Source organism: Rhea pennata, chromosome 25 (genome assembly GCF_028389875.1).
Source record: "Rhea pennata isolate bPtePen1 chromosome 25, bPtePen1.pri, whole genome shotgun sequence".
NCBI lineage: Eukaryota > Metazoa > Chordata > Aves > Rheiformes > Rheidae > Rhea > Rhea pennata.
In genome coordinates, this window is record NC_084687.1 from 2,242,556 (window position 1) to 2,270,261 (window position 27,706).

The 27,706-nt window shown below is 50.8% G+C and overlaps 1 protein-coding gene across 4 annotated transcripts in view; it reads left to right on the forward strand.

The window, feature by feature from the left end:
- Positions 1 to 1,357: 1,357 nt before the first annotated feature.
- Positions 1,358 to 27,706, forward strand: part of ADORA1 (adenosine A1 receptor) — a 28,343-nt gene continuing 1,994 nt past the window's right edge. Inside the window, exons 1-2 of one of the 4 annotated variants that reach the window (XM_062595134.1) lie at positions 1,358 to 1,932; positions 2,438 to 2,823. In XM_062595134.1, coding sequence (XP_062451118.1) covers positions 2,483 to 2,823 — 341 coding nt within the window. In that variant the 5' untranslated portion in view covers positions 1,358 to 1,932; positions 2,438 to 2,482. The other 3 variants (XM_062595136.1, XM_062595135.1, XM_062595137.1) reach the window with 3 other exon arrangements.

Here is a 27,706-nt window from a genome sequence, read left to right on the forward strand (position 1 = left end):
TAAGCTTTCTTAGCCCCGTTGTTGGCACAGCCAAAGCGCCCAGAGGCGGCCCGTTGCCACAGCCCCTGAATGACCTCTAGCTCTAGATAGTGGACCTCCCCGGCTGCACTCTGCCTGCTCTGTCAAGGTAGCTTGGGACAGCAAGTTGGGAGCCCAGTATACAGCACTGGGCTGGTGACGGTCCTCACGGTCATCTCCATCCCTGTTTTGGGATGTGCAGGCTCTGATGGAGGAGAGGGTTGAAGTTGTGGGGACAGCCCCAAGGGACAAATCTAGGTGTTGGCACATCTGCCACTGAGACAGAGCAAAGTAGGGGACATGTCCTGCCCCAGCACCCTGACCTACCGGAGCAGAATAGGGAGAGATGCAGATGGGGTTTGGGAGAGGTGTGTGGAGAATTCCCTTTCCCAAATCCAATCTGAGGCTGTAGATAGGCTGGGAGAGGTGAGGAATCAGCCCTGGTCCCTGCAGTACCTGGATAAACTGGACCCAGCTGCTTATGCAGGATTAGTCCTGTGGGTGCCTTGGCTGGGGTCCTTGGAGGGTGGAGAGAGTGCCCAAGGAGCACTCCCACATGACAGGGGAGGCAGCTCTGCAAGGGCCATGCTGTGGCATTTTGGGCTTGCTAGTTCAGCTCCATCAGAGTCAAGTCCAAGCTCCAAACCTATTGTCTCTCTGCTACCCATCAAAGGGGAAAAAATTGGGGGGGGGTAGCCATTGCTCCCCAGAATTCCCCATTAGTTTCTCCTGTGGGCAGCCTCAGCACTAGTTTGGGGCATGCATTCCTCCAAATGCGCTGTCTGGGATGGGGAAACAGCCCACAAAATTCTCCCCTGGGCTCTAAGCAAAGCCTTGCAGCCAGCTCCATGCCTGGGCTGAGCAGCGAACCTGGCGATGGGAAGTGATGGCTATTTTCCCCTCTGTGCAGCCCCCTCCACAACAAATGCTGTCCCTGGATAAGGCCAGCCTTGTGCCCTTCCCTTCATTGCAGCTCAGGCTCCAAAGCGTGCTGCGGGACGCCCCACCAGCACCCAGGGGTTGCCATTCAGAGAAAAGCACCCCTGAGAAGGAAGGGTGCTTAAAGGCTCATTCTCGATTCATCTCAGCACTGATTTTGGGTGAGATGTTGCCAGCTAGAGTCCGGTTGCAGACTCAGAGAAATTTCCCAGTTTGCTGTGCTGGTTCTGGTCCCAACTTTGGGTTTTCGTCCCGTTCTGGGGCTGAACCTGCAGCAGAAGCTTGTCCATGTCCGGATGTTGCCCTGGGTCCTTGCTCGCTTAGAGCTGAGGCTGGTCCTGGTTTTGCCTTGGGGTTCACATTCCCTTCACGAATTGTGTTTATACTAAATGTTAGTTCTGATGCTAAAACTGGGACCCAAAGCAAGTTCAGAGCATGGGGCAACTTCTAGGGCTGGCACTGGCTCTGGCGCTCACATTGCTCCTGACTCCGACTAGGCTCATCCCACTGGACCTCCCCTTGCCGCTGAGCTGCGCCGGTTCTGCCTCTGCATCCCTGGGCCAGCCGGCTGGGCCAGCCCGGCCCCCGCCCTCGCCGCAGCCCAGTCCAGCCCACTCTCTTCCCTGCTCAGTTTGACTCTGCGCGGCGGGCTCCAAATCGGGTCAGTCGCTCTTTAAACTGCTGCAGGAGCTGCCGCGTTGCACCATGTGATGCTCCAGCTCCGGCTGGAAGCTGGCAGAGGCTGCGGGAGCAGAACAGTGCAGGGCACCCCGAGCTGAGCACAGCTCGGCTTGCTGCAGCGGGGCCGCGCAGCACCAGCGGGACACGGGCTGAGCTGAGCCAGCCGCGTGGTATCCGGAGCCCTGAGCATCGCTCCGGTGCTCACCCAGCATGCCACCTGGGCTGCCCTGGGGGTGAAGAGCTCCATTTTGGGGGGAAGGGTACCCCCAAAAAGCGCTTGATTTCTAGGACAAGGTGAGCTGCTGGGGCTTGGTTTGGGAGGCTGGGCCAGCCGGCGGGGGCTGGCTCACTGTTGCAAAAGCGCTGTGCAAATTCCCGACGGGAAGCAGATGGGAGGGGAGCAGAGTGTCATCGCCGGCTGCAGCGGCCACAGGGGTCGGCAGCAGGGAGTCCCGTAGGAGCAGCGAGTCCCAAGCCCTGGCAGCAGAAGGTGCGGGGAAACAAGGTGCTTGGTGCTCCCCTCTCAAGCGCCTGCCGCTCGCCCCGTGCACCACGGGACTCCTGGGCGCGTTTGCAAAGTAAATTGCTGCAGGATGGAGGTGGGCGCCACACGAGTGGGACGGGGCAATGGGCTGGTAGGGGCTGGCCATGCCCTGGGGAAGGGGGAGCAGCAGGGACAGGCACAGATGGAGATCTTTTCTCCTGTCCCCTCACCCCTCCTCCCCCGCATAGGCTCTGACTTGTCTCGCAGCACAGCTAACGGATGCCAGTTGCTCACCGCCTTCCCGTGTGTTTGCAGGTGACCAAAGGGCCCCAGCACTGGCGGGGCAGGGACTGGAGCATCATGGCACACACCGTCTCAGCCTTCCAGGCTGCTTACATCTCCATCGAAGTCCTTATCGCCTTGGTGTCTGTGCCAGGCAACATTCTGGTCATCTGGGCTGTGAAGATGAACCAGGCGCTGCGGGACGCCACTTTCTGCTTCATCGTCTCGCTGGCAGTGGCTGACGTGGCTGTGGGGGCCCTGGTCATTCCCCTGGCCATCATCATCAACATCGGGCCACAGACGGAGTTTTACAGCTGCCTCATGGTGGCCTGCCCCGTGCTTATCCTCACCGAGAGCTCCATCCTGGCACTCCTGGCCATCGCCGTGGATCGATATCTGCGAGTGAAGATCCCTGTGAGGTAGGAAAAATGCTTCGGGACTGGGTCCAGGAGTGGGTAAAGGGATCGAGGAAGCCACAAACTCTCCAAGAAGTAGTCACAATAGGAGGAAGGTCTCTTAACTCTTCCGCTCTGAAGGACGGGACACGTCTGGCCACAGCAGTGGTCGGAGCAGGCTCTGACTGTGCTAGGCTTTAGCCCACTCACAGAAAGGGAAAGATACTTCTGTCCTTACCCTGTTCCCCCTGCTGAGGGAGGCTCAGGAGCCTGGGGCTAGTGACCTGCTTACCCTGGGACCTGTGGGACACATGGCATCCTTTTGGGGCTCAAAGGGCTAGAGGTGAGACCCCAGGGTGTCTCATGATGCAGCCTCATCTCTCCAGGGAGAGCCCTGGCTAATGAGCTGCCCCACAAATAAATCATTTCTCTGTCCTTCCCCTTCTCAACATCTGCTGACAAAACGAGCCCATTGCAAAAACCGTCCGGCTGCCTTGATGCTGTGCTTGGGGGACGCACTTTCTTTGAACTCTGCAACTACAAGAGCAGATATTTAACTGCTTCCTGACCAACCAAGGCGGTCGCACAGCCCCTCGTTTTGTGGCCAGGACTGGGGAGACACTGCCTAGGGGGATGAGATGCCCTGGCAGGACAAGGGAGTGTTAGCAGGGCGGAACAGGAATGCAGTGCACCATGTGGCGTTTGCTGTTGCTGGTACCCCTTGCACTATATGAGGAGGTCCTCAGGCTGTAGGAAGGAGAACAGGGTGTTTGCCAGGCTCATCAGCTGCAGGAAAGCTGCTGCTCACAGTGACCTGCTGGGAGCATTGCTGGAAAACTCAAGCTGTGGTTCAGCCGTGCCATGCGAGGGCTGGAGATGGGACGGTGGGGCCCACGGAGCTGGGAGGGGAGGAAACCTTCCCTAAGGAAACAGCGGCAGGTCTCTTATCCCAATAAAGAGAGGAGACAAGACGGTCAATGCTGTGGAGTGGTGTGCGAGTGATGGAGCGCAGATGGTGATCACAAGCAGTTCAGACTGGCCAGGAAAACAACAGTGCTGCCGACTCAGCCTGGCATGGCCAGTGCTGCCAGCAGCCTGTGCCGCAGGCAGGGACAGCTGAGCATGCGTCCAGGCTGAGTCACCCCATTGCCCCATTCAGCCCTGGGCTCCAGGTCACCTGCTGGAGGAATACATGACCCTTCCTCAGTGCACCAGCGTCAGGACCCCAAAAGGGGCCAAAGCACCTTGTATAAGGTGCTACCCAAACCCCCATGGGACTAGGAGCCCTTCTCAGGGCAGGTGTCCCTCACCTTCTCATAAAGGTGGATAGAGGCAGGAGACATCCTGCATCAGGTCCAATGCTGACTGCTCAGGAGAGTCTGGCATCCTCAGCTCCATTGGATTGAGACAGAGATCTGTTGCTTTCAGATTTTTCCCCTAAAACTGAATGATGGCAGATGCTTGGGGAAAAAAAGTGTGTGTGTGTGTGTGTGCGCGTGCACACACACATTGAGCGAGAAGTCCTTGCTACCCACTCAGCTTCTGGCAATCACAAGCTTTTGAGCTTTCTTAGAGCGCTGTCTTCAGAGCCATCAGCACCTCCAACTTCCAGGAAGTTGTCCAATCTCTTCTGGAAGCCATCCTGCCCCTATGCATCCCATGTGAAGCTGCTGTGAAATAGCTTTTCCTTTGGTCTTGTCAGGGAAATTCAGTGGGTACCCTCTCAGTCTTGGAAAAAACGCAGCCCCTGCTCAAATTCTCTCTGCACACACTTTTCACAGGCCTTTACCAACTTCTTTGCTAAAGTGTGATTTTTTCCAGCTGGAAAAATCCTTGTCCTTTGGTCCACTAGTGTGCTGTGTGATTCTCACCCTGTCATTGCTCTCAGAGCTTTTCTGGTTCTCCTACATCCTCTTTGAGGTGGGAATGGATTCAGGACGTGGGAGGACTGCAAGTTTATACATGGCAACGCTCCCTCGTTCCCTGTCTGTCATTTTTGCTAACAAATCCAAACAGTCTCTTTCCTCCCTTAATACATCTGAACATCAAGTGCGCCTTTTCAGGAAGGTTTCTGCTCTGACAGCAGGATCTTTCCCAAGAGCAGGATTAAGTTAGAGCTCCCCATGGTGGAAACAATTTGGGCGGGCTTTTCTTGTGCAATATGGACCCTGAATTTCGTCGTTCTGTTTTGTACTCAGTCACTCAACATCATGAGATTTTACTATGGCTCTTGCAGTCCGGTTTAGTATTGAAAGACTTTGTAGCCTCAACAGTATGAACTCAGCTTCTCCAGCTCTCCTGTTCTCTTGTCCTTGGAAGTTTCCTTCTTTCCCTGTTGTTAATTCCCCGCAGTTGGCAAGCGCTGTGATTTTTAGCTGCTTGGTTCATGTCCTAGACATAGCAGCAGTAAAACAATACTGGAGAACACAAATAGGATAGAAAACACTGCTAAAGGATATTTTCTAAATCAGAAATACCCCAAATTTCTCTTGACTTATTGCTAGATGCCAAAAGCATGTTACCAAAATGTGATGCTGAAACATTTTTTGTGGGCCCAGGTGCTGATAGATTGAATCACAGCTTCACAGTTCTGCTCCTCTCGGTGACACCAAACCCACGAATGTGCTAAACGGTGCCAGACACCAGAAGCCTGAAACACATTGGCAGAACTCAGGTCCCTCATGAGGTGCTCTTTGCAGGACCATCTCCATTGCAGTGAGCTGCCTCAACTCCTCTCATAGCCAGAGAACCAACATGGGCAGTTTGGTGGTTCTGCTTTGGCCCATTTGTTTCACCTAGTGAAGTGTCTGCTGAGCCAGGGGTGCTCAGTACTTGTTTTGGGCTCATTTTTAGGGAAAGATATGTTGGAAAAATCCAGCTCCCTCTCTAGAAAAGATCCCCTGCTGCAGCCTGCTATCTGTCAGTGCGTGTGGAGAGGTGGATCTTGCCTCTCCTGGCATTGCCTGGGCTCTGCAGGCATCCTGCATCTGGGATGGGCTCTAGTAGCCAGGGGGAAACACCTCCTCTCTGAGGAGGGTATCCCCACAGTGGCGGTGAGGCTACTGCCTACCAGCCCTCACACTGGTGTTTGAGGGTCAGAGCCCTTCTTCATGGATGCCTTAACAAGCCCATCACCCAACACCTTCATATTTTGGGCTGCATGGCCTGGAGTCAGCCGACAGGACCAATGGGAGGAGTAGAGGCTGAGGATAAATCATGAGCCAGATGTTCCTGAAGAGGCTGGGGAAGCCCTTCCCAGATGTCCTGCACCTTCATATCACAGTTCACGCCTGGGGAATGTCAAGGAGAGCTGCTCATGCAAGGAAACATCTCCAGAGATGCAAGGGCAATAGGGCCCCAGCTGCAATGGGATCCTGGGTTCTGTCAGAAGCTGGAGGTTTGCAAACATTGGAGCTGGGGAGGGAAACACACGGGGGCATCTCTGCCCTTGCCCTGACCTTGGGAACAGCCAAAACATGGAGCAGGGGCACATCCTACAATCTGGAGGTGCACAGTATGGTTGACCAACACCAGATCTGGACAGGACAGGGTCAGGAGATAGCAGGCATGCTACACCCTGCGCCTATGTCAAGACAGTACGGGTCAGAGAGAGGCCCGAGATAAGCCTGGTAAAGGGGGGTGGATGACCACCAGCATGGGTGCCACATGGCCAAGCAGGGTGGAGGTGGGTCCCTGCTAGCATCTCTTGTGCTGACATGCCAGTGGAACCCCTGCGTCTTTGGCCCTGCTGTCCGCTCACATGTGGTTGTTACTGGCTCTGACAAGGCTCAGAAAAATGCTCTGACCACAGGCAGAGGAAATGCGTTTTTCAGAGGCGGCCAGCAGGGAACGGGAGCAGCAGTGAGAGAGGCTCTCTGCATCTCCGCTCCATCCTTGTTCCAGCAAAGGCTGTCTGCACTAAGGGCTTCCTTTGCAGGGTATCGCTTGCATTTCTGAAATCCTGAAGGGATGCACAAGGATCTCAGGTGCCACAGAGGTCTCTGTCACATGCTAGCTAGCTCGGATGAGAAAAAGACAGGAGTGTTGGCTGGAAAGAGTTGTCTGAAGGAGAAACAAAGTCACCACCAGGTTTTCAAAGCTTTCTATTTAATTAAGCAGTGCAGAGCTGGGACTGGGAGCACAGCTTGGCAAGGAGGGGAGAACACAGTGTAGTGCAGCCCAGCTCCAGCTCCTGCCTGCACGCACTAAACCCTCTCTCTGGGGTACAAGCTTGGGGGCACCACCCAATGGTTTACTTCTTGCACCACTGAATGCATGGGCCATATGTTCCCTCATGCAGCCACCAGAGAGCAAGCCTTGGATGGACAGCAGATATTATTGCCCTGGGACCGGGGTTTGGTGGCAGCATGACCATGTCTTGAGCAAATCTTGTCATGAAATATCTCTGAATTTGGCAAGGGATAGCAACTGGAGTTGCCTAAGTGGTCACGAAGCTTCTGTTCCAGCTTGGGTGTCCTCCTCGCTCCCACGGCTGAGTTTCTCATCAAGCCGAGGGCAGGCTGCCCAAGCAACCACGGGATCAAGGCTGTTTTTTCTACCACCACATTGGGTCTTTGGGGCAATCATTGCTTAGGAGCAGCACCAAAGTTGATCTCTAGCCACACTTACCCATGCCAAGCCAGGACATGGGAATATTGGCTGACCATGCAGCATGGAGGTTGGAGGTCCTGACAGGAAGACTGTAACAGCAGGTTGGTTTCTTTGGGTTTGCCCAAAAGAAAGGGAATTTTGGTACACTTTTCTTCTTTTTAGTGACCTCCCCTTCACCAGTAGCTCTTGAATATCAGAGGGAAGGGGCACTGGGGACTAAAGTATGTTCATGAGTGTGGAGCTTAGAGACAAATCGAGCACCCCACACCCCCAGTAGAGTCTGAGGACTGTGTTATCCCACCAAACCCTTTCCCTCTGTTCCAAAACCTTCTGACGCACCATTTGAGGGCTACTGGAGGCTGCATCCCTCCGTAGAGTCATTCCTCAACTGCAGGGGGATGTAGGAGCATTGCTCATCTTGAGTGGGCTGTAGGAGAGGATACCGCACTTTCCAGCCTCTGCAGGAGCTGCTCCAAACAGCTGGAAACTACCTAAAATAGGTTTGAAGTGCTCGTGCTGGCGGAACAGCCCCCCATCTTCCCTCCTGCATCCTTCCTCACTGGCCCCATGACAAGGCAGCACCTCAGGCGCCCCATTTCCACCCTCACCCAGCACAGCAGGATCCCCCGGTCCAGCCCATACTTCCCCCTCGCAGCCACACTCACCATTCCTGGGGAAGATGAAACGAGTTCAAAAGGAGGGGAAGCAGCAGGCCAGGGGCGTCTGGCAGGAACCAGCCCTCCAGCATCTCAGCAGCAGCCACTGGTGACAGGATGCAGGGGGGGGGATGTTGACAGGGGGATGTTTGGGGAGGGATGTAGCTCCTTCGGCGCCTGTCTCTACTTGGAGACACTGTGTCGGGCTTTTCATGATGTGCTTGGAGGTGGCAAGAAACCAATGTTCTCGGGACCTGGTGCCGCCACAGCCCCTGTGGAACACACATCTCAGCTGGCAAGGTGCCATGGGGTGACCAAATGTACGGATGCAGGCAGGTCTTGTCTTGGGATTTCCTGGCAGATCCTTCCCCCATCTGCTTGTCTTGGACCATCAGTTCTTTCCTCAAGTGCTTTGAAACTCATGCCAGGAAGAGAAAACCTGGAGAAATCTGCTTGTAGCAACAGCCCTCACCTGTGGGGCCTCTTGTTGCCCAGCAGGGCATCCCCCACCCTTCATGTCCAAGCCCTCATACCACGGTGCTGGGTGCTCAGCCATCACCCTAGCCCTGCCCTTCCCATCACAGCTCCCCAAGGAGCCTCCAGCCAGAGTGAGCTGCATTTTGTGTAAGGCTGCAGAGACATGGAAATTAGATCAAATTGGGCTGGAAATTATTAGGAAATGGGAAGCAGAAGCTGATAGGGGAACACAGGACTCATCAGAGGGAGAGCCCAGAATAAAGCAGGGTCTGTGAAGATAAAGCTGGATCTGTGAGTAGCTCTGGAAGAGAGCTTTGGCACGGTCTACTGTTTCAGAAGTGCCCTGTCTTGAGCCTTCAGAGATAAAAAAGCTCAGGGATGGCAGGAGCACCCATCAGCCTTGACCTGCAGACCCTGCAAGCCAGGAGGAGGGTGAATCCCAGCTTTTTGAAGCAGGATACTGTTAAGGGGTGGACGACCGGAGATTGGCACGGGGCAAGGGGTCTGCTCTTGGCTTGTGCCAGGGGCTGTTTTGGCACAGCTGCAAATGAAGCCTTTGTCCCTCCTTTTCCCTGTTTGGTGTGATGCAGGAGAGGAGGCAGGCTCAAGATCCAACCCTTGCTGGGATTGCAGCGCTCTTTCCCCTTCTCTTGGTGCCTGCCAAGAGCCACAGGCATGGGGCCAGCTGGGGCTGGGTTACAGGAAGCCCTAGGAAGCCTCATTGCCCATGGCCAGCTGGGTTGTGAAGCAGGGTGTACATCTGAGCTGGCAAACAAGTTTTCTTTCTACCACTGAGGGCTCAGGAATGGTCTTAGCAGGAGGGTGCTAGACACCCTGGTGCCATGGGAGGGCAAGGAGAGGTGGCTGAGGGAGGCCTTGGGATGGGACCATGCTTTGGCCCAAATTTCCAGGTAAGATCAACTAGCACTGAAGAGTGTGGTGAAATCTTCCAGTGTTCTGGACTCTGAGTGCTCAGAAGCCTCCCCAGACATTTAGTCTCTCAAAGACTGAGGACATAGATGGGAAGGAGATAGAGAGGTTTTGGCTGAGGCTAGGGAGCGTAGTGGCCCCTTATCCTATCCCTGTGGGAGCCTATTCCTCTGAAAAGTGGAGGTATCAAACCTAAGAATCAATTTTTCAAGCTGGCATCACAGTTTCAGCCTGGAAAAGAAGATCAATGAGATAAAATTAAGAAAAGGAAGTGTATGCTGCACTTGAGGGCAATCCGCCTGCAAGGTGATGCTTTTCATTTGGGAGTCCCCTGGGAAGCTGAGTCACAGGAGATGTATCTAACCAGTCTGGCCAAAGCAGATAATAAATCAGGGCAACAGCAAGCAAACCTACCCAGCCAAGCAAGTGAATAAACCCAACCATGGGGCTCTTCTGAGGCTTATTTTTAAATCTGGAGGAAATGTTTCAAAAACATCCAGATGACTCAGATCTGGAGTATAAGACAGGAGAGCTGCTGAAGGCAGGGGGTCTCACGCCTGGGAGCTCAGCTAGGTTTTTTTCAGTCTCTGTTAGTCAAAGAAAAGTTGCCATTCCTCCTTACAGGTCCTGTCCCAGTGAAATTATTGGCTGCATTTCTCAAGAAAATGCTCCCCTTTTCCTAAGCCAGAGAAGTTTGGGGGACAGGTAGGTCTCCAACGCCACCTCTCTCCTTGTTTTTTTCTTTTCCCTTGCTGGCCTGCACCAACTATAATTTTAGCAAACAATGGTCACCTGTGGAAACCTTCATTCCCAGGGGACAAGTAGATCATAATCAAGTACAAAAAGTAAAAAGTAGAAATCACAGCCCAGAAGGGTCTGTTGGAGACTTTGGAGATTTTCAACTGAGAGTGTCGGTGTTAAATCAGAGCAAGCATATCACATCGAGAGCTGAACTCTTCGGAACTGGCTCCATGGTGCATGGACAGGCCATGCAAGTCCAAAAATTGCACTGTTCCTCCTAAGGAAAAACTTCTTCTTGCTCCTTTCTCTCAGAGATTTGGCCTGGGGGGTAGCATGTTTGTTCAAGTGCCAGACAGTGCATTACAATTATAATTATACTGTGGCACTGCATCCGTGCCTGGCACCAAACGTTGCTGTGCTAGGTGCTGTACAAATGGTCTCTGCACTGGAAAAGCTGTGACCAAGTAATGCCAGGTGCTTCTGCCCCTTCAGGGCTAGAGCTAACCTCAGCATGGATTTACCCCCAGATCTACCTCTAGGATGCCTCTATCCCCAAATTTACCCCCAGGATCTAGCTCCAGGGTCCAGTTTAACCATGGAAGATTGTACAGGTTGGTGAGCTGGCTTTGTAACTGCTAACACACATGGGAAGCTCCAGTTTCCATCACTAGCCGCAACCTCCTCCCTGAGATGTCTGAGGAGTTTGCGAGGCTCTGTCAAACTGGAGATGGGGGAGAATTGGAGAAATGAAGGTCAGGATATTTCAGCTAAAGTGATTTTGCTGCTGATTTGGGACTGAACTTGCAGTCTAGACCTGAAGTACTGTTCTGATGTCACTGAAATGATCAGAGAAAGAGAAATGGAAATGGAAATGGAAATGGAAATGGAAATGGAAAGGGGCAGTGGGAGGTCTTCCCTCCACAGGTATTTTCCCAGCAGGTTATATTGATCTCAATATCCCTATAAATACCTGGGTAATCCAGCTTTTAGCAAGACTCTGTGATCCACAGAGCAATTTTCAGCAGAGTGCATGCTAAGTCAGAGATCAACGCTGCAACCACGCTCAGCAAGGGCTCTTCCCTCAGCGAGGGCTTGTCTAGATCAGGCGCTCCGGGAGTGCACACAGCTGCCACAGCAGCACCACGAGACGTTTGCTGACAGAAAAGAAATCAGGTCACTCAAAAAAGCTACAGGCACTGAGAAGCAGGCCAGACGAAAGCAACCTGGGCTCTGATCAGTGTTTGCAGCTCCTGATGTCTTGGGGAAAAAGCTTGGGTTTCATGCCATACCCCTCACTTGGATGAGTGTGGGATGTGGCAAGGCTCCGGCCAGCGAGAGCCACAGCGTGCGTGCTCTCCTCACAGCAGCACAGATGGAAAAGGGGGAAGAATCTCCCCAATTCCTGAGCAGAGATGCCTGGGCTTGCTGATATTTGCTGCAAACTTTCCAAATTAAAATGACAAAAGGAGGTGCAGGACTTCCAGGCACCCAGGTTGGGCAGGCCAGACAGCAGCCCCCCATCCTGTCCCGATCCTCCTTCTGCCTGGTACTGAGCAGAGCGAGATACAGTCTCCGTGCTGTGTAATCTGCCCAGTGGATCATTTCGCCCTGACCCCGTTAGCTAGAAGTCAACATCTGTCCCCTTGGCAGAGCTTATGTCTTCCTGCATTTAGCTGCAGGGAGATGAACAGTAACCAGCTCCCTTCTGCTGGCTCTCACCTTCTGTATGCCAAAATCACACTCTGGAAAGATTTTCTTTGGGGTTTTTCCCATTTCCACTGGTTTTGAGGTTAAAAAGTTGCCCCTTGACAAGGTGTCACAAGTAAATCTGAAGGCATGTTCCCACCAAGGGCAGAAGCACATTTACAGGGAGGGGAACTGAGGCACAGAGCAGCAACATGGCTCTGATGTCATCAGGAGATGTGAATGTAGATGCTGAGACACACCGGGGTGACCTGGCATTTGCATTCATGCGCTGTGCAGCAATCAGCCTAGTCTAACGTCGCGGCTGTCCCTAGGGCACTAGACAGCAGGGCTCCTCTGTGCTCCCAGTGTGTGCCATGGTGCTCCACACAGGCATAACAAGGTGAAGCAGGGTTTCTTCTGGAAGCCAGCTGGTCCTTCTGGGCTGCAGATCTCCTAGGAAAAGGAAAGCCTGGCCCGTGTGTCTGGTCTTTTCCAAGGACCCCATATAGCTGGCAGCAATGGGATAACTGAAAGCCCTAGTGAAGGAGGGTTTGTCAGAGTAAAAGCTACTGTTTCAGCCTGCCTGGCCTCCAGTTTGCCAGCCCAGCCCAGCCCTGCAGGCAGCATGTCAGGAGTGAGTCAGGATCAGCCCCCGCAACCCAGCCAGCTGAACAGAAGACAGCTAAGGGCGTGTAGGAGCCCTCTGACAGGAAGCTCTTGAGTCTACCACCACCCCAGAGGTGGAAGAATTTGACTCCATTGGTGGGAAGTGTTGTCTTTATAGAAACAGTACCACCTTTGCTACACACTAGCCAATGTAGGTGATAAAGTGACTCATGGGGCTGGGTCTGAGTGTGCAAGCATCCTCCGGCACTCCTCTGCCAGTGAGCCCAGCCAACAGCAACCTCCTCCCCAGCCATCAGCTATGGAGGCCAGGCTCCACATCATTGCACAGTCCATGGCACATATATATGGCATCTATCTCTCTCTGTCTAGCAAAAGTTGAGCCACCCTCAGCTCTCTTTATGCCCCAGTATGATTTCTCTACCCTGTTCCTGGCATTAGGTTGAGGTCAGCCATGTCCCAGAAGCACCACATCAACCCTGTTGACCAGAAGGGGTATTTTGGCCACAAGCCAGTACAAAGCCTACCAAACTCTGCTTTCAGGATCTGTTATCGAGGGACCACAGACCCACTGCCACCAGCCTTGGAGAGTTTGCAGTCAGTGAAGCAAGAGCAAACCGCAAACCAGATCTCCAGGTTTCCAGGTGTCCAGCACATCTCAGAGGAGCCTGTTCCTGAGTGCAAGGGGATATTGCACAAAGATTTGCACTAGAAGGGGATGTGGCAGCCACCAGGCTGGGACCTGGGTGTCCGTAGGCATTCAAGGCAGGTTAGGAAGGACTGGGCAAAGGGGTTCATTCAGGGACTGGGGCTGCATAGCCACTGCATCCAAATGATCATGCTCAAAATCACCCTGACAGCCGAGAGGAATGACTCATCCCAAAAGGTGACAGCATGAGCCTTAGCATGGAAAGAAGGCTCGGGGGGGACCAATCAGAGCAGCGCTGGAAGAGTCAAGTGGGGACTGAAATTCAGAAAGTATTCAGAGTATTACCTGCTCTGATATTCTGGATTTGAACGAGGAGAGGGGACAGAGAAGGTCTTTGTAGCACAGAAAGGAACAGGGAAATCATATGGAAAACAAAATCTAGCAAAATGACCTGGGAGATGAGTTTCTTCATGACACACATAGGAGTCATTTCAAAGTGGAAAGAAATCAATGGGCTGGAAGAAAATCCCTGACTGGAGGAAGGATGGGGGAAAACCCTCCAGGGTTCTATCCAAAGGGCACAAGGGAAGTCTAGACACTGTTCACAAGGGTTCAAAGCTCCCATTAGACAGCACAAGGGGGAAGCTTGGCTCAGGGCCATCAGGACATGGAACACAGAGGAGGTTGTGAGGGTGAGAAATGGCTCCCAGGAGGAACAGGGACATCTTGAGAGGTTCATCCCCTTGGGGACAATGATATCCTCTCAGAGTTGGGAGAAATGACAGCCAACACAGCTGAGCTACTACAAACAGTAGTAGTTTATCCTGGAGAAAAAATGATGTTTTTTCCCAAGTGATCCTGCCAGACACAGGGCAGGTGGTTGTGAATGAGCTGCAGCGAGAGCCCAGCATGTGAGTTGGGTGTGGGAGGAGGAGTACAAGAGATCTGGTCCTCCTGGGATACATGATCTGAGGTGCCCTGAATGGGGACGTTCCTGCCCCCAGACTCAGAAACCAGTCGTCCCAGAGGCTGGTCGTGCTCTTGGCAGGAAGATGCCTTAGCTGGCAGCATGGCCACCCAGCTGCTGGAGCAGCCACTTGGCTCTCGCGCGGGATGCCTCATCACAAGAAAGAGCAATTGACACTGTCCAAGGTGGGCACAAAAAGCCCCAGAGCCCGAGGGTGCCCTGCAGAATAGCAACGAGTTGAGCCTCCCCTGCTCTGCAAGCAGTCCAGCCCTGATGCAGCCTGCTGCCGGGCACGTAGACGTGCTTCCAGCCAGAGGGTGGTTGAATGGGTAGATCCTGGTTGAGAGGAGATAGCACCGGTGATGTCATCAGCAGAAGAGTATAAAATAACCCCAAGGGTTCCTTCTTCCTACACAGCATGAGGGGTATCTTTGGGTTAAGAGTAGATTGGTGATGGGGGGGGCGGGGGAACAGGGGAATGTATTTTTTTGGTAAGACAAAATAGAGCAGGATCCCAATGCTGCTGAAGCCTGTGGAAAAATTTGGCAGTATCTGTATTTACCCTTCACAGTCTGGAGCCCTTCAGGACCCGAAGCCATTGCCTCATCTCTCACTGCCTTTTCCTTTCTTCCTCCTTTTCCTGCCTGCTTCTCTGTGTGGGCATTGCCTCCAGCACCAAGCTGGGGCCCACTTCCAACAGCTACTGCAGTTTTGGTTGGTGCAGTTTCATTTTTATTCTTAATGAAAATCTCCATTCACAGAAAGGAGCTAGAGGAGGAAATGGAAATAATCTTCAAGTCCCTGTTCTCCCATGCTGTCCCTGAGATACAGGGACAGAAATCCTGTGGCTCCTCCCAGCCCACTTTGGGAATCTCTCTCCTTTCTGGCTTATATCTCTACCTTGTCAGGACCATTTCTTTCCCTGCATCCAGAGACCAGGATATTTTGGTTAGATCCTTCAGATTAGGAAAGTGCCAACTCTTGGCACCAGAGATGCTTCCTTGTTCAATTTGATTCATCTTGCTTTACTTGGCATGTCACAGTCCCCCTCTGCAATTCCCCATCTGTTCACAGAAGGAATGATGCTAAAAATTTTCCTGAAGCACTAAGAGGCCAACGCTGAGAAATGCTGTCTCAGACAAAGACATAATTAGCACACTCTTGCAGATGAAATTATTTCTCTTTCTCTTCTGTACTGTTAACAATAACGATTGATTTAAAACTTCTAATGCTCACAAATGATGCTATTTCCTAAGGCAATCATTTTTTTTCAGTGCAAATGTCTCCATACATGCATGGTACTGAGTAGTCAAGACAGATCTGCATCCAGGTAGACAAAGCAACACCGTACAAATCATGGAGGAGACTTGTGCAGATGCAGGTGACCGGGTTTTGTTGTAAGGGAGGTCATTCCCCAGCTTCAGCACTGCTGGGGCTTGGGCACTTTACGAGCTCGTAGGGCATGGGTTTGCTCAAAAGGAGGTTGAGGTACATCAGTATCAGCAGTTGTCCCTATCCTGCTTTTGCTCAGCCTGGTCTGTCCCTGACAGTGCAGATGTGCCAGCCTCATAGAGCCATCCCCTGTCCTAAATGCCACAGCTCAGCCACAGTAAAACACCTCTGTCCCAAAGGCCTGGGGGACAGACCCTAGTGCCTGTCCCTCCTGCATTAGGAAACAGAGATGCCAAGGTCCCTTGCAGGTTTCATGGGGACTAGCACAGTCCACACACATGAGGAGGACTTTGTCCCACCTGGGCCATGCATCCTTCATGTCCATGCCCTGTTCCAGCTAGGCTGCTTGGGCAGACCTAGGCTATGTCTGCCCATTGCTCCTTGCTTAGACTGAATTGCTGAGGTAATTAGGAAGATGTGCAATGTGTAATTTATGCCAGGCTGATGCATTCCACTGTAATTCCTGGTCTTGGGTCTCAGCTCTTCCTCTCAGTCATCCTGATGGAAATACTGAGTTGTTTCCTTCTGAGCAGTAAGGTGAATTGATTTTCCTTCAAGGGAGTAAATCATTTAAATTGGAAACAGAAAATATGATTTAAATAATAAACCTCAGGTTTGCTTCACTCTTGCACTTTTATTTGTTTTCTTAGTGAAAGATCAGTTCTCTGTGATGGGGGAACATTTGATTATGGTGCTGACTGGAGCCTTCACTTTCAACCTGGCATTTCATTTGTGTGTTCAAGATACATAGATCTGTACTGAAAAGATTAATCTCTACATAAAGAATTTTATGGCTTAACATGTATGTACTCTGATCCTCACTTTTCTCATTTTTATTGCACTTTAGGAGGGTGCATAACACAGATTTTACTCATGATTTGTGGCAAATTGTATTTGTACAGACGTTGGAATTCAGCTGTAGTGCAAAATGACACCTCCAAAATGGGTTTCATTAATTGAAAGTACATATAGCCAACTCATTAGCAAAAAATAAATTAATGTAACCACATTTTTCATTTGAAATTGATCTTTTAAGCAGAGGAAATATGCACTGTATAGAGGACGTTGAACCGGTTGTTTGGGGTTACCATGTCCTTTGAGGTTTAGAAACAGTAGATCTCATCTGCCCTCCTAATTCTTATTTAGACATTAGAGGGGGAAAACAACCTCTCTTGTTTTGCCAGTTCCCAGCCAATTTTTTAGCTTTGAATGTATTAGTCTTTGAACTGAACTAAGTACATGAAAAGAGATGTTCCCTCTGCAGCAGCAGGCTGTGCTGTGATGATCCTGGACAGCAGTAACAAGTTGCAGCCTAAGAAACCAAAGAGTTGTTTGTCTGCAAAGTCAGAAGTATAGTTACCAAGTAGAAGTGTAAAATCAAGAAATTAAAAGACAGCTGATATCAATCTCTTGTTCCAGCTGTGATTTAGGATATCTTTTTCTCGAGCTTCCTTCTGCATTTGATAGATAAAGTCCCACCTCAGCTGTGCTTCATGGCTGAATTAATGCCTCCTAGTGGGAGATGCTATCTCTGGTTTCCCACATCTCATTTACCCATGGAGCAGGGTGTGAACTCCTGTTGAATGTGAATGAAATGTCAACAGCAGGTCTCAAGAACTCTCTTATTTCCTTTCCATTTGATATCTCTATCCTATTCCTTCTTTTCAGTGGTTGTAGATGCCTTTGAGACTCATCTGGTCCCCGCTGTTCCCTGGGCCCCAACTTGTCCTTTTATTAGTATTTGCAGAGCATGATAGTGATACACAGGGAAGGATGGTGATTCTGGGCAGTCCACTTGGTGCCATGCAGATGGCACCCAGGTTCTTCTTTAGTTGACATCTTCCTCCCAGCATAAACAGTTTCTGCAAATCACAGCATTTCCCCAAGGCTCTAACCTGAGATCGAGTAAGGGCCATGGAGGCTTTCAGAATCCAGGTGCACGAGGGATTTTGTAATTGCCGTCTTATTCTGACTTCTCACAGAGCCCACACTTGACAAATTTGGCATTTTAAGCAGTTTTATAAATTGCCTTCTTTTTTCTCCCTCCCCTCTTTTCCTCCCCTTCTCCATTTCTGGGGACTGACTTTCAAAGACCTCATTTCAGAGAGTTAAGGAAGGTAAATAGTCAATGCATAGAAAAATTCATTTGCAATATAAATAGTAATTAAAAATTGCCACTTTAACCAGCAAAGTCCATCTGGATTTATCCCAAAGATCTCTTCTCCCTGGTACAACAGCAGCACAGAGCCCTGACTTCTCTAGTCATACAGTGACATGCAGAGATATGTGAGATCAGCTGCTGGGTCAGGCCTGCCTAATCAGCTCCCAGCTAATTGCTGTGGCAGCAGGCAGTGGCAGCCAGGGAGGAGGGCAGATGCGTGAGAGCCCGTGAGGTGACCGGATGCATGCAGTGATGGTCTGGCATAGCAAGGGCAGACGACCCAAGACTTCTGTCCGAATCCATCTCCCCTGAAGGAGTTAGGAGAAACAGAAAGCAAAAAAAAATACCTCCAGGATGCTTTCAGGAGAGGAATGAATATGGGGTTGGACCATCTCTTCTTGATACCTTCTTGCTTTACATAAATCATAATTTGCTGGAGTTGGGACTGCTCCCAGGAGAGCAGGCAGTGAGCCATGGGGTAGGGGGCCTGCACCTCTCTCCAAGGAGATGTTTGAACTCAAAATTTCTCCTTTTGACAACAAAACTGTTTAGACACTAAAAATGTCTGGTAGCTTTATTGCATGGAGGTCACACATTGAAAACTGCTCAAATCTATCATACTACCCACTGGCCAATGTAATCAGCTCTCATAATTTTACCCCCTATCTCTTAGTGCATGGGTTGTTGTTCTGTACCGTAATTCCCAAAGCCCTGTTATTACTGAAGAATCTCAATGGCTATTTCTTTTTTTTTTTTTTTTTTTTTAAGAAAAAAAAAGTACTTCTCATACTTTGCATTGCAGAGAAATGCTAAAAAATGTTGGTCTCTGAAACTAGGAGCCAAATGACAAGAACGTTACATTTTTTCCCCAGTTTCTGATGTTCTGCAGCTTGTTTCATTATTTTGTAGCTGTTGCCAATGGTGTTAAATCATGTCCCTCCCACCTATTTCCAGGCCCTGGATGGAGAAGCCAGCAATCCAGGAAAATCCTGGAGGGCTGTGACCACACATGGTGGAGCTGGGAGGGAGTCCTGGAGCCGCCTGGGTGCAGGAGGCTAAATGCTGTCTGTTACCCCATAAGGAAACAGGCAGTGTGTATGGGAAAGACTTACTTGGCTTCACTGCCACGCACTGCTGCGGTAACAAATCTGTGCCTCAATGCAGTGCACAGCCCGGTCCCCCTGCCAGGCAGGGACCCTGGGTGCACCTGCAGGATCGTCACTTAGCAGCAGGAGGGTGATGCACCTGGAGCACGACCACCCCTGTATGGGTGTTCATCACCCCAAGGGGATTCAGTACCGCCCATGATAACAGGTGGTCTCAGGGCTTCCTTTGAGGCAGGGATGGTCTTCCCTGAGTCTGCCATCCCATGGAGACAGGTATTAAATCATCATCAGTTCTGTAAGGCATTGGATGCCACAGGTTTCCTCAGCCCCCAGGTTAACCCTGACCCACAAAAGTTTGGGATGAGGGGCCCATTCTGGCTGGAGAGTAAACTTCACTATGTGTTGCCACTTTTGCAGTGACCATGTATTGAAATATGTTTGGATCCAATTATATGCTATAAATCAAGCTCAATTTGAAAACAGAATTAACTTTATATGTAGGAAGGACTTGTATTTACTGCTCAAGGATGCTGCATGAAAGATATGAGAAAATTTGCCATGGATGACACATACTCTTTTGCCTTCTTTGGACAACAGCAGCGTCTCCCCTCTGCTTGGGAGAGATCTTGAAAAAGAAAGACGTGTGCAAGGTTCCCATGCTTTCCCCACTCCCTCCCTATGATCTCCTGCCTCCCCACACTCCTATTTCCCCTTGCAGCTCCCTGTTTCAGTGAGAGCCACTGGGCTGTCCCAGGGGAAGTCAGCAGCACAGGTCTGCGGTAGAGCTGCTGTGGAGGTTACTTGTATTTCTTCTCCGAACTAAGAACAGGACGACTGGAAAGTGATCTGGAAGAAGATCTGTAGTTACTGGAAGTCTGTGGTTTATTCCCAAAGATGGGCTGTGATTCATTGCCCAAGCCCAGGGAGTCCGCCGGAGCAGACGTCCTGAACAAAGCAGGCTGCAGAAATCCAGCCAGCTATTTCTCTGATGAGGCTGGTCTCATTCCGGAGAGGGGGGCTATGATTTCTTGACAATGAAATTATCTGGGTTGGTGTGAGATGGTGGCTGTTTCTAACATCCTGGGGACCAGAGATGTGATAATGCAAGTCTCTTGCAGCTCAGCAGGAAAACATCAAACTCGATCCATTAGCTGGAACCAGAAACATGACAGCTTTAGACTCAGAAACAAGGTGGCTGAAGTGTGCATGTCTACGTGTTTTGGGGAGCAGGGAAATTACCCCTTAAGCAGTCTAATGTGGCAGTGGGTGATACTGCCCCACTGAAAATGTCAAGTTCAAGGTGAGATGAGCTGTCTACATGCTCAGGGGCTTAGCTTCATGGGGCTGATGGTGTCAGGAAAGCGACAGAAGCAGGGACAACCAGGGAATTTCTGGTCAACCAGGTCCAGGTCTTATATTGCTGGGGCTGGGAGAAGATGCCTCTTCCCACACTTGGAGCCACCAGCTGGATGGAAATCCCTAACATACTCTCATGCTTTGTATTGAGTAATTGGGGCGACAGGATCCCAACACAGCCTGGCTTCCCTGTAGACACAGCACTCCTCCATCTACAGATGCTTTAGCCCATATGAGCCCTTTTCTGCTGTATCTCTCCCAGTTCTTGCAGATCTATGGGTGTCGCTAGCAGTGCTTTTGGATGTACCTGTGTCTCTCTGCAGCCCTCAGTGGCCTTCAAGGGCCCAGGAAAGGTGCCAGGGAGGCCTGATCCCACACCAAGGTGGTGGCATCTCCCCAAGACTTTGTCTGGAGTTCATGAGAGCTGCAAATGGGCACAGCCCCGCTGCCAGCCCATACACAACCAGCATATCCCTGCTCTGACAAAGCTCAGAGCACAAAATCTGCTCTCTCACTACCCTCCCCTTTCTGTTGCTTTCTTGATGTTTGCCAGAGCTGTGGCCAGCTCTAGCTTCATCTACTGCTAAATGAAGCACTCACTAAAGCCCTGGGGACACAGCATCTCTGTGTGCAAGGACCAGTCAATTTTGGCAGGACGGACTTGCTCTCATATGCCTCATAATCACCATCGCCTTTATCTATTAAAGAATTACTGGCTATTAAAAGCAGTTAGAAACGTCCATCAAACTTACCAGCTGCTTCGTCTGGTTGTTGCCACTTGCGCTTTGTGGGCAGTCATTGCAGAGTAAATTCTACACAGAGCTCTGTAGTTTTCTGCTGGTAAAACCAAGTCATTACCCTATAGCTGCAGGCACGATCTGGGCCAGGAGGAACCTCACTGGGAACCACAAAACCAAGTACACTTACAGCTCTTTAAAACCCAGTCAACATGATTTCAGCTTCTCCTGTGATGGCTTTAGGTCAGGTTTGCATGAAGCAGCCTTGTGGCATGATGTGGCCTTCTCCTACTGCAGTGGGATGCAGTGCTGCTTCTCCCCGTGCACCTCCTGCCAGGTGTCAGGACAGTTGCACCTCCTTGTCTTTGATAGGTAGCACTTGGAGAAAGCATTCTGGGTGCAGAGGTCCTGAAAGAAGAGGGTTGGTCCTGTCCAGCACCTCTCTCTGCTGAGGGTATTGAGCTGTTGTAACTCCAGTTGACACCATGTGTACTAACATACAGGGCTAGAAAGCACCAGCTGCTTGTAGAGCTGATTCAAGATGTAAGGGACACTGTACAGTGTGGAAATCGTCTGCCAACACTCAGTGGGGTGGTTTGAGCCACTCCAAGCCCTGCCAGGCTCATTCTGTCCCTCTGCAGGGCTTCAATGGCAGTCCAGCTATGGCAGCAGCCATGACCACTGAAATCACTGCACCTCACTCCAGTGGTTTCCACACAAAGGCCTTGCAGCTGCATAGCCAGAAAGCTCTAACAGCCACCAGGGACATCTACTCTAGGATGCCCTCACAAACTCCCTTCTTTGGATGCCTTGGTCCCCCACTTTTTCTTGCTGCACAGAGCAGGCTTAGCTGTGCATGTGTCAGGGAGCACCAAGTGCCCTGTACTTGTAGGATACGCAAGAGCCTGTGTTGTCCCTTCTCCCGTGGTTGCACAGGCTCAGTGCCCTGCAGTTCCCCGCCTGTCCTTGTCCCAGTGAATGCTCCACACTGGTGTAGCAAGGGAAGGTGGGAATCAGACAGCCCTGACTTGGGGTGTGAGTGCCTGAGGAGTGCCAGAGAGGTCTTAGGCAGAGGTCTGGGATGTAGCTGCATCCTCATGCATGAGGGGTAAGACAAAGATATTCCTAACAGTGCCTCTCCTGTCATGGGAGTCTATTTACAATCTTGCAGAAAGTGTGACTTGCAGAAAAAGTAAAGTTGTGTTTGCTTAAGCCCCCCTATCCCCCAGCTCAGTTCTCTCTCACCCCGAGTAAGAAAACATGGGCACAGAGCCAAGTGGGGATTTTCTTCCTCAGGTCCCTTTAAGCCACTTCTTCAAGGTTATGGAAGGAATCTGAGGCCAGGACTATGGGCAGGCTACCTTGCCTGATCTACCAAACACTGGCCCATCATCTCCGATCATGTCTCCCTAACCCTTCTTGTCCCAGAGCCCTGCTGGCACATCTTGAATTTCACCCTTCACAAGCAGTCTCACAGACCAGGCAACTGGAGGTGTTAGGAAGGAACCTAGGGTCCTCCCCGGCCCTTTGGAGCACTAGGGAGCATCTCTGTGGCAGGATATTGACCCTGGGTTGGCAAATAAATCCTGTGCCAATGGAGGCTTCTGAGGGGGCCATTTTGAGGCAGAACAGGGGCTTTGTCATCCACTAGTATTTATGTCTCCACTGCAGAAGGCCATCCTCTCCTAGCTCACCAGAAAAAGTCTCCATAGGCTTTGCACCAGTCTCACAGTACGTTTAGGTCATCTGCTTATACTGGTCCAGCCAGCATCTGACAAGGAACAAGTCTGAGATTTAGGGATCAGGGCTATCTCCCATGCATCCCAAAGGAGATGTTGGTAAGGTCTGTCTCCTTCCTCCAGGGCATCATTTTCAAAGCATTTGTGCGAATGGGCTGCCATGGAGAGCTCCATCTAGCTGCCAGGTTTGACAGATGTTGGCTGACATCCATCCCTTCCCAAGGCAAGGATCACCATCTACATGCCCACTAGCTGTCACAATATCCTGTTTCTTCAGAGAGGCAGACTATGGTGGAAAAACAGAAGTGATGTGATCACGAGAGCAACATGCTGAAAAAGTGTCTGCACTCCTCTGCCTGGGAGCTGTTTTCTCACATTACCTCCATGGCTGTTTTATTCCCGCCTGTCATCCCCATCACAGTTGTGAACATTGCAGGGGTGATGCAAGAAGGTGCAAAGCTCCTCTGTGGTGGGAGGGAGAATGTGTTATGTCTCATTCGATGGTCCCAAGAGCTTTTGCAGACAACGTGGACCCCCTGCTAGTGTTAACCAATGAATGGATATTGTCGAGAGCATGAAGGCTCACATGGTTCATGTTTGGCCCTGAAGAGCTGCAAAGATGGAGGCTGAGGATCCAAAGGGGAGTACTGATACATGGAGACCCTCACAGGCATGGGCTCTGAGAGAGAGGTAACTGGGCAGCCCCAAAGGGTGGAACAGCTCAGGCTGCGCGCTCCCATTCAGAGCACAGCTCAGCCCTCCATGGGGACAAGGGGAAGCTCCTGGCCAACCAGGCTGGCTTTCCAGCCCCCCCTTGCAAACCTTCAGCAACATCTACAAGCTGGAATTATGGTCCCAGCCCCAAAACACTGGGGAGGCATAAAGTCAGCAAGGAGACAGTCCCAGCCTGAACAAATACAAGATGCATGCAGACAGTGCAAGGGGGATATGGGTGCTAAGACATTTGGGTCAATGCTAACAGATCTCTCTAGACATTTTAATAAACCTTCAAACTCTTGATAAGTTGAAAGGTTCTGATATTAAGGGTTTTAACCTATATTAAACCCAAAAGAGATCTCAAGGGAAGAAGAATTTGGGGAAACAGTCATGGGCAAGAGGCTGCAAAAGAAATGCATTCTTCAAGTCTAGAGTTAGAACTGAAAAAAGCTGTGATCAAGGTCCCTCTGGCATGCAATGTTGCCTCTGCTGTGCTTCCCTCCTTCTCTGAGTGCCCTGGGTCTGCCATGTCCCAGTCGTGAACCACAGCTGAGACTCCCCCTCTCAGGAAATGGATGCTGCTTCACACTTCTCAGCAGCTTCAAGCTCCAACATCTGAGTTTTCCCATCTCATGGCCTCCAGGACACTGAAAGATCTGAAGAAAAGATACAGCCAGGAAAAAGTACCAGAAACCTAAACCCTCTGAGATCAAAGTGCTTTTGTCTAGAGATTTTCAATTAGATCAGAACATGTTCTGGCTGCTTTTCCTTGTGTTTATAATGCAGATGAGCTTCATGTCAGCTTGGCCTCCTTTCCTCCTACCATGTTGGCTCCAGCTTCATTTCATTAGTGAGGGCCTGCCTTCATTAGTAAATTAATTTCCAAGGAATTGCACTGAAATAAACTCTACCAGAGCAAGGATCAGTGAAGCCACATCTTTGGGCTGACTGGACAATTGCAAGTATTTTCTAGAGAAAAAACAGCATTCAAAGGAATGCTAAAAACTTTTTAAATTCAAATCAGCCTTAAAATCAAGTTTTTTTAACCAAACTAATAGGATATATTTCCTGGCTGTGAAGTTGGACCAACTCTATGTTGTGGATAAGAGACCTGGGAAATGGACCCTCCGCTCTCTCTTGGGGGACAAGCATCTAAACAGCATGCACTGGGCTGAGCACACTCCCTTGGCTGAGGTGGAGAGGGATGACAAGGTCCAGCTACACCAAGACCTGGTGGTCTGGTGACCAGTGTAAGAAAGAAGGTGAATCTAGTCTGGGAATGATGAGCATAGGGAAAGAATACGTAGGAGAATGTCCTCAGGGTAAGGGCCAGGGGAGCATTTTACAATATCCTGGAGAAGAAGAGCTGCAGCATCTTTCCCAGGGACTTCATCCTCAGCCCAAGAAGCTGGGTGTGACTAAAGCATCTCTTGGCACATACTGTTACAAGTAACCATCTCTCTCTGGAGCTGCCTGTTCCAACTCTCCATTCCCCTATCCATTAGCTCCGCGTGACTCCTGGGACCGGTTTGTCCGCCTCTGCCTCCAGCTGTAACTTCTTGTGCTTCCTCTGGGGATGCAAACAGCACTCTATCAATAATGGATATCTTGACTCTTCGTAATGTTTTCTAAGCCCTCAAAGACATCCTGGTTCCACAACAAACCAAAACTCCTGCCCATACCAATTCACCACAGTGTCAATGAAGATGGATGGTCACTAGGGAAAAAAAAAAGCCTTGGCAGGTTGTCCAGGAGGCTTGGGGTGATGGGGTGATGACCATCTCCATGGGGAAGGGACAGCATGAAGACAGCCGGCAGAGAGAGGGAAGGCTGGAGGAAAAGCTGGAAATTAGGGCTAGGCTTGAAATACTGCAGATGAACGAAACAAATCCAAATTTTATGATGATTGTGGTGACCATTATTGTTGATGTTTTAGTCACAGCTGATAAAAAAATAATAGTAGTAATAAAAATGCAATGATGATAGTGATGATGATAATAATAATATGATTATTTATTAATTGTAAGCCATTATCAACATTTTCTAATGTTTTTGCCTCCCAGACCCATCCCAAACTCCAGTCGTATCATATTAATGCAAAATGAGGTAAATGAGAAAGATTTTTTTTTTCTTTCTAGCACATCCAAGGCTGAAAAGTGGGAGCAGCAAGGGCACTCTCAAGCCCTTCTGCTATTTGCTTCGCTACCAAACACTCTATGCAATAGTGTTGGGCTACAGGTGGGATCTCACATTTCATTCCTTTTAAGTAAGGTTTGTGGCCTTCAGAGTAGCTGATCCCCATGGGAACTCTATGACCAAACCCTGAGGGGTGGAAGGAGAAGGAATTCAGAGTCATTTTACAGCTTTTATCGTGTTTTTATTTTTTTTTTTTTTTCAATCATCGAGTTTTAGCCCAAATTCCTGCTGGTTCACTATGCAAATCTGTCAGGGAGAGGTGGGAGGAAGCAGGCACCCACCGGCCCTGGGGCAGTGCCATTACCTGCCAGATGATGCAACTGGTAAGCTTCACTGCTCTTCACTTCTTGCTCAAAGGAGGAGAGGGAACAAAATTCCTATAGTTCCAAATGCTACTGATTTCCACATACTTCTTCAGGTTCAGCCATGGCTCCTGTGACCATGATGATGTGGGCACACATAGATGGAGACACTCGGACAGGCTTTGCTTATGTCTCAGCCACTGACTGGTTCTGCAGTGCCCTGGTTAAACCTCAGGGTGCGAAGCAAAGAGAAGAGGAGAGTGAGCCAGGACCAGACGCTCAGGGTGTTGTATTTGTGTCAGGCCAGGGATGTGCAGTGGGCAAGGGGATGGATGTGCAGCAAGGAGACTATGGATATGCGGAGTGGTGGAGGATGGATGTGCCTTAAGGAGGGAATGAATGTGCAGTGTGGCAAGGGACGGACATGCAGCAAGGAGGTGAGATGCATGTGCAGCGAAGTGGGAAATGCATGTGCAGCCGGCAGGGTGTGGGGCGGTTGGCCTGCTATGTGTGTTACAGCCTCTGGACCATGCTGCCTCACATGCGCCCTGAGACCTGAGGGCTCTGCGACCTCCACAGCTGATCTGATAACCATCTGCAACTACACACAATGTTCTGGAGCTGCAGGGGGGGGCAGGATCACCAGGGTTGGGTCCCCTGCAGCAGTTCCTTCATCCCCTCCTCTGGCTGCAAGTGTGAATGCTGTGTGCTCTGATTTGGCTCTGGTTCATGGCTAACAGCAGGGTCCCAGCAATCATTCCATCCCCTGTGCTCCCTACTGCAGCAGTGGCGAGTGTGTGCTTCAAATGCAGGCATCCAGGGAGGAGGAGAAGGGGTGAGTGCCACGCTGTGCCTGCGGGGGCCTGGCTGCAAGCCTAAGGAATGTGTTTGGGGACTACAGTGGCACGACTGCTGCTCAGCATCCTTGTCTTATCCGACTGCTGTTGCACAGTGCTGCAGCACCAGCTGAGCACCTGGGATTGGGGCACATTCAGTAAAATTAGAGGACTCCTGCGAACTGGGGGATACCTTGTGGGGACACAGCCTTAGCTTGCAGGGTGATGAGAAGGGCTTAAAGAGAAGGAGCTAGGGAGGGGGTTGATGCTGGTATCTTTAGTCTCCCCCAGCTGCCTGAGCCTGGCAGGGTGGGAGCAGGGGGTTATGGATGGAAAGGCACAGCACCTTTCCTGAAGGCCTTCATCCTCTGTTATTGGTGACGTGGAATGCACAGGTTAATGCACAGCCCCAGGAGGGCCTCCTGTACCCCTCTGCCACCAGTGCTCCTGTGGGACACCTCGTTCTCTTTGCTCAGTCCACAGTTCTGGTGCTCCCTGACCAGCCTCCCACCCCTCTCGGCCTTCCTCTGCCCATGTTCTCCTCTTGCCCTATGCCTTTCTCAGGGTCTCCTGCCCTTTCTCCTCCCCACAAGGAATAAATCACCCTCTGGCTCCAGCTTTAGCTCGCAGACGAAACAGCAATCCACAATGCCACGTCCTTCCCATGGGACCTGGCTGCCTCTGGGATGCTGGAAATCGCTTCCCAGACCAGAGGGATTTCACTTGGGAAAACCATCAAGGCCTGGTGGCTCCTGACCTCCAGACTCTTAGGGACCAATGTTCCTGCTCCATCCTATGTCCCTCTGTGCTCTCACCCTGACAATTTACCTATGAGCTGGAACTTGAGAAGGGATCTTCAAGGAGGGAAGAAGGATGTGAGTTCTTTGCTGTAGGGCTGGTGTATTAAAAAGTTCTGAAATGCTTCCTCTTTATACCACAGTTTAGGGTTGCAGGTATGCACCAG